At 40.1% G+C, this 10,877-nt stretch overlaps 1 protein-coding gene across 1 annotated transcript; it reads left to right on the plus strand.

Moving 5' to 3' along the window:
* The first annotated feature begins 4,926 nt into the window (after positions 1 to 4,926).
* rpl7l1 (ribosomal protein L7-like 1) lies at positions 4,927 to 9,139 on the plus strand. Its single transcript, XM_084953964.1, has 6 exons — positions 4,927 to 5,412; positions 6,023 to 6,131; positions 6,265 to 6,425; positions 6,503 to 6,640; positions 6,731 to 6,840; positions 8,493 to 9,139. Exons 1-6 carry the CDS (start codon positions 5,201 to 5,203, stop codon positions 8,699 to 8,701), a joined length of 939 nt encoding a protein of 312 aa, XP_084810090.1. The 5' UTR covers positions 4,927 to 5,200; the 3' UTR covers positions 8,702 to 9,139.
* The last annotated feature ends 1,738 nt before the right edge of the window (positions 9,140 to 10,877 follow it).

Below are 10,877 nucleotides of genomic sequence, written 5' to 3' on the forward strand. Positions count from 1 at the left end.
ATGCACAGACCTTAACCTGAATATTGTGATAAAGTACAAACACAGCCAGATGCAGGCTCAGCAGTGGTAGAGCCTCTTCTCTTTGAAGTCTGATTAAAGTGACTATTGTGCTGCATAATGAGACTTGCGCTGACCTTTGTGGAATAATTTGGCTTTATTAATTCAAAAACAAAAATTATCTGAGACTTTGTAGTGTGTGTAGGGGGTGTGCATACATTGTGTGTCTGGGATTTGAATAACACAGTAAATGCATATTGCCATGGGAACCATCTGACAGTTTACCTAGGGCAGCTTCTCTGTCCTTACAAAAGGTAATATGATACGGTGGGACTGCACTCCATTTGTGCAACCATTTCAAACTGTCCCATTTACTTGACATATTCAGAATATGTGATGTGCGACACATCATAGTTCATAATTTGAAAAAAACTCCTTATTCCTGGTCAACAAATATTGGTGATTACTCTCTTTCAAAGCTGGAGTAGTCAAAATGTTCCTGCTAAAAACAGATAAATGTGTGCACACAGACCCACAGAGCATTAAAGTATCACATCTTCATGTCCCCTTAGTAACTTTTAGCTCAGTGTTTTTGCAAAGAGCTGTGCATACATAATGATGAAGCATGCTAAAATGACTAATTGCTGCTGTTAAAAAATATTTTTTCTTGTATTCCGTCTTAATCTCAATCATATGAGCTTTAGTGGCAAATACAAGTTAGAAAAATGTGCACACGTCCACATCAAAAAAGTGAAGTGGGCCAAAAAGCATGAAAGTAAAAAACTAAGCATCTCACTACAGTTTTACCTTTTTATTGCATATACTGCATGAACTGGCAGTTCATGCAGAAATCCCATCTTAGCAGAGAATGTTGATGACTACTCGGGTTTTTACCCTTTATCTCCAGCTGGGGTTCTAGGTTTGATCAAGCCAGCTAAAGCAAAGAAGGCCTAAGAACCTAAGAAGTACAAAGAACTACTTTTGTCTTCTCTGTGACTGCTGCTACGCAGCACAAACTCAGGCAGTAGCAGTCCACATCATCAGATGAGCCATATGCATTTCTGCGTTCTGATTAAAGAACAGAGTGTTTAACACCTACAGATTACCAATCTGTAGCTGTAGGATTACCCTTAAGTGACAATGCCAGTCACTTAAGGGTTGGTGGAATTCCCATCATTAAGCTTTTTTTTTTTTTTTGTAATAATACACCATTGCTGTATACATCTGACTCTGATTTTTCAAAGGGACAGTCCAAAAAAATTTGGACTGACTGAATTTTAAAGGTGAATCAATGCAACCAAATTTTATGTATATATGTGGTTATGTTGTGTATTGCTTTAGCTCACCAGTTGCCCAAGAGATCATAAATAAGATTAAGTGTAGTAGCCTGGGTTCAATTCCAACCTGAGTCTCTTTGTTGTGTGGCTTCCCTTGAATTCTTTCTTCTTCATTATTCTCATCAGATTAAGGCAAAAACTAAAAAATGTTGGTGTATTAACAGCATATATCAGCAATTAGTTTTTTGAGTGTGTATAGGATGAAAAATAACTTTCAAAATTAACTGTGCAAACCAGCAAAAGTGAAGATCAGAAAAACAATCAACCACCTTAAGAACAGAAAGATGCCAGAGACAGATGCGAACCCAGCCGAAGCACAGAAAAGAACCAACATCTTCTGAGCATGTCTCTGTATGTGAACACAATACAACTCCAGCATGGATACTGACTTACACAACACCTCGTGGAAAAAGCAGTTGTTGCTAATATTGCTATTGTTTTTCCATTGAATAATACAATGCCAAAATCCCAATTCCAGTTTACGGAGCCGTGGCTCAGGCAACAGACTGGGTTATCTACCAATCAAAAGGTCTGTGATTCGCTTCCCTGCTCCTCCAGCACTATCAGAGGTTAGCAGGCATTCTGGCAAAGATTTGTTGAGAGCACTGGTCTTAAAGGCTGATGAGGCTCCACCTAGAGGTGGAAACCGAGAGCTAATAGAAAAACAGCCATGACACAATCCTTCATACCCTCTCCATGACACGCTGGATAGTCGGAACACATTCAGCCTCAAACTCTCCCTGTGACACTTGGACTATTTTCACTATTTTCACTATTTTCACTTTCACATATCTTGTTTATATTGTATACAGCATAACTTTAGAGTACATATTTAACATGTTGCATCTTCAACAGAGTACCTTATTTTTATTTTTCTATCTTTCATATTTATAATTTAATTCTGTGTATGTAGCAAAGCAAATTCTGATGCTGATCTGAATCAAAAGCATTGTAGGGCAGGCAGAACTTTGTAAATTTTATGTAGATTTTTTTAAAAGTAAGTAAGTGTCTTTTGTTGAAGAAAATAAATAAATAAAGAGGAACGACCTCCGTGATTGGGTTATAGCCGCATTGAACTTTCTGAGCAGTGCCAGAGAGAAGGAGTTGTTGGACTTGGACAGAGGAGAATAAAGAAAGGAGGGCAGAACGCCAAGCAGGATTACTGAACTGAAATTATTATTCACATTTGCAAATAAATTACAAAATAAATAATTACATTTTACTTCTTTTTACCACCTAGTCAAACTAGTCCCCAGAGAATATTAATAATGTTACTGACTCATTCTGGTAGGTACTACAGATAATCAAAACACGCAGACATCTGTGCAGTTTCTTTCCATAGGCCTTCACTGTGATGAACATTTAGATCATTTACATTCTGCTAACATATCCCATATACCTGCTACTAAACTAAGGCATGCTGCATATCCAGAAGAGTACGGTCCTAGGAACAGCAAAGATACTGCACAGAACCCTCAGCTTGAAGGATAGACTGCCTGCAGGGGCGAGAGGGGACTTTTTATATCTAAGCAGCAGAACCCTGAGAAAGAAGAGGAACAAGAATCATCGTGGAAGGACAGGTCACTGCACAGCTTTTAACGGCAGATAGAAGATGTGGCTGTTGAATAAATTAAATGGTCATTAAAATGTGTTTAGAATGTATATGAAAATATAGCCCAATTCCTTTTATGTATACTCATACTTGCCCAATAAAGCTGATACTGATGTGTGCAGAATATCTCTGTTGTTGCTGTACTTTATAAAAATAAAAAAAATAAAAACTAAGCAGTATTCAGGTCACTTTAAGCAATGCTTAAGATGGCTCACTAGATGGAGCAACATGCTCAGACCTGAAACTGCACATATTCAAAAAGTAGTTCAGTTCAGTTATTTCAGTCAATTATCAGGGAGAAATTAAACTGAAGGAAATCACAGTGCTGACACAGTCATACGAGTTTTGAACACAAAAAAGTGTGTCTTAATGTGTGAGCCAAGGTTATTATAGTTAACTTAAACTAAATAAAAACATTTAGTTTTTATTTTTATTTTAGTTCAATCAAACTTAAAAAACTTCACTTTTGAAATAAATAAAACCTATATAAAAAGGTTTGGTTAACTAATTGATCCACAGTCAATACAGAACATAATAAAGTAACCTCTATCATCTTCTTGATGTCACTTTGAGACACAGTGAGTCTCTCTGCTACCATAGTTACTCTACCTGTACAGGAACTGTCCAGCACATAACAGCAGGGTACAAGATTCTAACATGCACAGCATACATGGAAGACCATATACAAGTGGCTGGCACACTGTATAAAATACAGGAACATCTATGTTGAGTATGGGATATACATGGACAAAATGAGATATACCCCACAGGGTGGTTGACAATGACCAGGCTAAGATCCTGCAGACTTACTGATACAGAATAAATAAATATTTTACTCAAAGACATTTTTGGTAAAAAATTTAAGCCCTACTGTAGACCCATCGCCCACAGGAGGCATAGTAGGAGTCTGTTGCAATGTATGCCAGGTAGCAGCCAAGAGCAGTGGCTGTGCCAGACAGATCTCCAGCTACCCAGAATGGTACTTGGGATATAGAATGTCACCTCTCTGAATGGGAAGGAGCCTGAGCTAGTATGTAAGGTTGAGCGAAACTGACTATAGTCAAGCTCGACTCAGTGCACGACTTGGGCTCTGGAACCAGTCCCCCGGAGAGGGGCTGGACTCTGTTCCAGTCTGAAGTTGGCCATGCTGAGAGGTGGTGGGCTGGGGTGGGTATCCTTGTAGCCCGACGCCTAGATTTTGGAGTTTTCGCCATTCGACAGTAGGGTCATTTCCCTGTGCCTTCAGGCCAGGGAACAGGTCCTGACTGCCGTTTATACTTATGCCATTTTTTTTTTTAAGTGATTTCATGGACTTTGCTACAGTGAAAGAATTTGGAAAATAATTTGTGTCATCTTTTCATTTGATTTTATGTGATGTGTTATGTGTTAAGTGTTCATCCTTCTTAGAGTTTTAGAGTTTAAAGCCCGAAAATGTGACACGTAGTGCTAAAATGCATCTTAAAGCACGTGTTTTGGATGCCTACACCACAGCTCTGCCTTGTCCTAGGTCTGAAGCAGTTTTTCTGAACAGTTTAAAATACTTTCTGAAAACTGATTATTCAAACTGATATCAAGACATTTGGAAAGATGTACTGTATGTCTCTTTACAGGTGATATAAAGAGAATACAATCTTTTTAGAGTGTCTTTTTTTTTAGCAGTGTATAAAACACTGAAACCAAAATGGTGTGTGGGAACAGAGAGGCATGGCTGAATAAGACACAGTGTATGCTTTATTCACACTGACTAAATAACTCAAACGATTAATATATGAAAATTCAAAAGAACTTTATTTTAGGCTTTCATGCAAGGAAGGCAAACCTTAAGTGGTCCTGATAAAAATATTTGTGTAACCCTAGGTCATGCTTGGTGTTAAAACAAATCTTTTACTGTCAGATTTGCATAGATGCAAAGTGAGACAAATGTTTGTGTGGGTTCTCAGCCATCCAGGTGATGGCAGCATTGAGAGAGATCTTGACGAAGGAAACTGGACTTATGAGAAGACTTATCTCATCCAAGAGGCTTATTCGGTTCTAAAAACAAAAGGTGGAGAGTCCCGGGAATTTAAACCCTAGTGGGGATTGTCCCATTTGGAGGCGGTTACCTTCCTTCTTGCAACCAATCTCCAGCGGCACAACACGCCAAGTTACAAAAATTAAACCCGGAAAAGAGTAAGATTTGGGCGGATCGATCGAAATGTCGATAGCATCGATACTAGCATGATGGAATGGATGCTTTAGCTTTGTATTTTGAGGCATGTCTGTGCAAACGGCCGTGGCGTCGTCATCACCCCCAAAGTGCCGCGGCATCTTGTGGCATCACCTTAAAAATGTCAGATCTACACATGATGGCATCACCCCCAAACATGGGCCGTGGGAAAGGGTCGACCCGAAACGCCGCGGCAGAACGAGGCACCATCTGCTGACGTCATTTGTCCGCGACGAGGAATCTACGATGGCCGACTCAGAGTATGTGTTTGATTTTATAATCGTATCTAAGTTCATCCGTTCGGTTTCCTATGTGTAGATGTGCTGATTGTGCTTTTTCCTTTAAGTACGAATCTTAAAGATTCAATTAAGGTATCTATTTAGAAGGATGATGGGTGAAAAAGGCGTATCTTGAGGAGCTTACTTTCACATGGAGCTAAGTGTATACCGTCGGTAACCCGAAGGCAGCTCCGAACTGAATAAGTATACCCACGGCCTCCCGACCTGGCGTCACCCCTAAAATTTCTGGGTCATGCTGTTTGAATTTGTGTCAGACAATTCTGTTCTCCCGGCCGTCCTAATACAAGGACGCAAGAAAAGCCTTGGGACCTCAGGCTAACTAGGTCCTCATAAACACTATGTGTTTTTGGAGAATCAGTCTTAACAGACTTATTATACCTGTCATACCCCAGTAACAAGTAACCTACCGTGGTAACACCGAAAAACCAAGTTTTAGGTGATTCCTAACAAGTTTTAGGGTTACACCTGAAGCTACTCAAAGCCTCCAGTTCTTCATAGCACAATCCTGTGACTGAGCCACGTTTATTTCGTTTGTCCAAAGCTTCCTTCTCTTACTTTTTGTTCTCTTCAGGACAAAAAAGGCAATCAAGTTGGTTCCAGAGTATCTTCTGAAAAAGAGGAAAGCATACCAGGCAATCAAAGCCACGCAAGCCAAACTCGCACTGCTCGAGAAGAGAAGGGTAAGCACTGATGCCCATATTACATATATACAATACAATATATCCAAACGTCATGACCATGCTTTGTAGTTAAAAGCTGTATGGAATTTATGTACTGTTGTGCATTCATGTGTGTATTTCTGTAATGCTGTAGGTGACTAAAGGGAAAATCAAGTTCAAGCGTTTGGAAGATTTCTTAAAGGAAAGCCACACACAGCATCGGGATGACACCCGCATACAAAGGGTCAAACAGAGACCAGCTGAACCACTGCCTCCAGCCAAGAACAAGCTTGCCTTCGCCGTCCGCATTAGACAGTAAGTACTGGAAAACAGACACAGGCTTCCAGAACCGGCCGACAGTTTGTTTAATCTGACTGGTTCTCTCCTGTTAGGACTAAAGGTGTCAGTCCTAAAGTGATGAAAGTGATCCAGATGATGAGGCTGAGGAAGATCTTCAGTGGGACCTTTGTCAAAATTAACAAGACCTCCATCGCCATGATGAAGATGGTGGAGCCTTATGTGGCATGGGGGTGAGTGCGTGAGACACAGTGTGCTTTAGAGGGTAATGCTGGCTTGAATTTGTGTTCAATCCTCTACATACTGGGCTGTGTGTCGGACAGATTTCCCAACCTGAAGTCGGTTCGTGAGCTCATTCTGAAGAGAGGTCAGACCAGGATAGGCAGAAGGAGAGTTCCCCTCACAGATAACACCTTCATCGAGGAGCACATGGGTGAGTCACTCACACTACAGCGCTGAGCCTCCCTCCCCACTCACCTGCAGTCGCAGTGCACTTCATTTCAGCTGTGCACTCTCTTTCCATCCCTTCCTCTTTCTCTTCCTCTCTTTCTCCCTCTCTCTCATGTTTTCTCTTTTATCTCCCTGTCTCTTCCTCCTCCCACTCCCTCTGTCATACTCCATCTTTCTTTGAAGTGTTATGTAAAATAAAATACATGGTTCTATTTTTACTTCTTAAATTATTTTTAAGATTGTTTTTTGTAGCCATTTCCCTCAATGCCGGGTTTCGTGGCGGTTTTAATTTTCATGAATAAGACGCACTCAGGACTCATCGAGTGACGCCACTGACCAGCCAGTGGGTTGTATGCAGTCTGACAGCATCACATTTTAGTACCTGCTCAGATTGCTTGGAACCCCAGGCAAGCAGGTGGCAAACCGTGCCGAGTTGATCCAATTAGGTACTAACAGAAAAGGGGCTATGATGTCCTCTAGAGGGCAGATGAACATAGTTGTGCGTATCAAGGTTTTGCAGACTCATGATCAATAACAACGTAATGTTAGCTTTCCTGCTATCACATGTGATAATTAGAAAGGTCCATGACCATCTGGTAACCACCAGGTGAGTATATCCCAACCAGTTTTGAGTGGTTGATGGCAGTTGCTGGGGAGCTGATGGCTAAAGCCCCAGTCACACATGCCTACATATGGTCAGTGACTCCCTGGAAACCATCTGTGTCTATATAATAAATGGGTACTTCAGGTCCAGTTAGGGAAAATCTCCTTGTGATCTTGTGATTGCTTTGGTTGGCAGCATATTGCGCTGATTGCAGTTTGAATAGAAGTGGTGGACTTGTCTACAAACAGCAACTAGCTGTGGTGAAACAGCTCCGGAAATGGAGAAGGTCCTTAGAAACATGTTTATTGTAACACTGAGACACAGCTTTTACTTTGAGGTGAACCATCTCTATTTCTGGTTTGCATTCCACTTTTTCAAATTTTACTACCGCCCTGCTTGGAATTGGGAAGTATTTGCTGACAAACATGAGATATTCCTGGCAACCATGGCAATCTCCTAGCAACCGGAGAAATTAGTACAAGGTTCTTGGTGCCGCACCATGTTTGTAACTGATTTCACCCAGCAACAGTGGCTGTCTGTAGTACTGTCATGCAAGGACGTGAGTTGTCAAAAAGCTGTATGTAATTGGCTTTGCAATTAAAAAAAGTGTGTAGCCACAGCCTTTTATCACGATACACATAATTGCCCACTCGTTTCGTTCCTGCCCATCTCAATGGAAAGTTGCTTATTTTTTATTAGTTACCCTTTCTTGAAGCCGGGCCCATTTTGCCCACTGCTCATTGTTTTTATTCACAGATATTGTTTTTATTGTGCTAACAATAAAGCACACAACCTTTTTCTGCTTTTGACTCTAATGGTAATCAGAATTTGCAAAATACAGATATTATGGATGAAAGATTATAGCTAGCGGCTACGTCTCTCTTTTAGGTACAGTCTGTGGGACATAGCTGCTACACAGGCTGTTTTGGGGTTTTTTGTTTTGTTTTTTTTGTTCATGTTGGCTGAATATGAGTTCAAATTCTGCAGGAATCAGCTTTAATGAGCTTTCTCTGCTCCTTCTCGGCCCACAGGTAAACACGGAATCATCTGCTTGGAGGACCTGATTCACGAGATCTACTCTGTTGGGAAGAACTTTCGAGCTGCCAATAACTTCCTATTGCCGTTCAGGCTGTCAGTGGCTCGTCACTCCATCAAAGACAAAGCTGGGCTCCTGAAGGACCTGGGAAACCCAGGGTACCGCGGCACAGATATCAATGTAATCATCAGACAGCTGAACTGAGGGGGAGCACGTGCAGGATGGACACTGGGTTGGACATCAGTTTCAGAGACACTGTACCTGTTGAGGAGCAGTTGTCACTTCTTTGGCAGAGAAGGTCTTATTACTCGTTCTGTGGAGGCTCTTGCCTTATCCTGTATGAATTATGTTAAAATATTAAAGTTAACACATACATTAAGATTCCTCAGGTTTTCTGAGGAACAGTCAATACTTGCTACTTACGCAAGGTTATTAATGAAATGATCTAGGAGGGCTGTTCTCCATGCTGAAGCCAGCAGCCCACCTGCTATAAACTCTTATGGGGTCTGTAACCTCCAGTGTCAATAGGTTTAATGTATGCAGCATGCTCACAAAACTGATTGCTGTTATTGAAGAGGGTGATGGATGGTATTGATTTATGTTATAATACTTTTTGTTTTACAATTAAAAAACTAAACTAAATGACTGTTCTTGTGATGTTTGTTGAGGTGTTTAACGCACACGGTATGGTGAACGTTAAACAGAAGCTTGCACCACACAAGGGAAAAGAAAAAGACAAGTTTTTGTGTGACGAAACTGAAAAGGTGTCTGAGGAGGAACATTTTTTTGCAGTGTTTTCTAACAAGTGGCGAACAATTTAGAGGCTCAACCACCCCAGTTAGTCCAGATATGTCATCTGGACTAACCGCCTTTCCACTTTTCAGTGTCTTCATAAACTTATACCATCGTATACCTTCACCTTTTAAAGCCAGCATACTGTAAACCATCATTAGCTACAATCATATTGCAATTTCTCCAGATATAGTAGTTTTCATTTTTCTAGACAGCTTGACCATCATTTGTGCAAATTCATGGTCTGAGATGAATTTTTATATTTTTGGGGGTTTATATAAATGCATTCAGGTCAAATCTGAGCAATTTGAACTAAAAAAAAAAACAATAAGCTTAACACAATAAGGAAAAATTACAACAAAGGAAAAAAACAATTATTCCTTTGTTGTAACAGTGTTTCAATTCAGTTTTATTTATACAGCGCCAAATCACAACAACAGTCGCCTCAAGGCACCATAAGTATCTGTTTAGATACCATATTTCTAGGAACTTTAGGGCAAAGTACAATATGTTAGTACAATAACCTAATTTTTGTCTGAATTTAGAAGCAGAAAGTTAGAGTTCATCCAGGTCTTTATGTCTTGAAGACATCCCTGCAGTTTAACTAACTGGTGTGTGTTGTCTGGATTCGTACATAGATAAAGTTGGGTGTCATCTGCATAGCAGTGAAAATATCTGCTATACCTTCTGATGATACTGCCTAAGGGAACCATGTATAATGTAAACAGAGGAATGGGGTCTAAAAGACACATTGACGGTTTGGAGGAAGTAATTACTGAAGTTAACTCAGAAAGATCAATTGGAGAAAAAAGTAAATTAATATCAATGGTACTGAAAGTAGCTGTACATAATGTTACATCTGTGAGATAATTATGAGTATTTTTTCTCTAATGGTTCAAATTTGATTTGTGAAGAAGTTCATGAAATCATTACTAGTTAACTTTAAAGGAATGGGTGGCTCAACAGTGTTCTGACTTTTTGTGAGCCTGGCTACAGTGCTGAGGAGAAACCTGGGTGGTGATGAATAGTAAGATCTTCTAGCTTTATGGAGGGCTTTTTTTTTTATAAAGCAGCAAACTATTTCTCCAGGCTAAATGATAATCTTCTAAATTTGTGAAACGCCATTTCCTCTCCAGCTTACGAGTTATCTGCTTTAGGTATGCATTTGAGAGTTATACTAGGGAGTCAAGTACTTCTGATTTGAGGCTGTCTTTTTCACAGGAGTTACAGTATCCAGAGTCATACATAGAGAAGAGGTAAAATTATTAAGAACATAATCGACTTTTCTTGGAGTAGTTCTTGGTAGAACTCTCCCAGGTAGCTGCTGTGCTCTGTGTTGGTACAAGACATGATGATAACAGTGGGTGAAATGTATTCTTGAAGTTAGTTACAGCACTATTAGAAAGTGGCAGAAATGTTCCTGGCAATAAATCTCATACTGTTTAAAGTTGTTTATTTCTCCTTAAATGCTGCCACATATGTAAGAAAAATTACATTTGTGGGTTGCACCTGTGACAAACTTGCCAAATCTTCTCTGCCAATGAAAAACAGCTTCATCTGCTACTGATTGTGTAGGTCACACTGACAT

This window comes from Perissodus microlepis, chromosome 15 (assembly GCF_051167445.1).
Source record: "Perissodus microlepis isolate ML-2025 ecotype Zambia chromosome 15, ASM5116744v1, whole genome shotgun sequence".
Lineage (NCBI taxonomy): Eukaryota > Metazoa > Chordata > Actinopteri > Cichliformes > Cichlidae > Perissodus > Perissodus microlepis.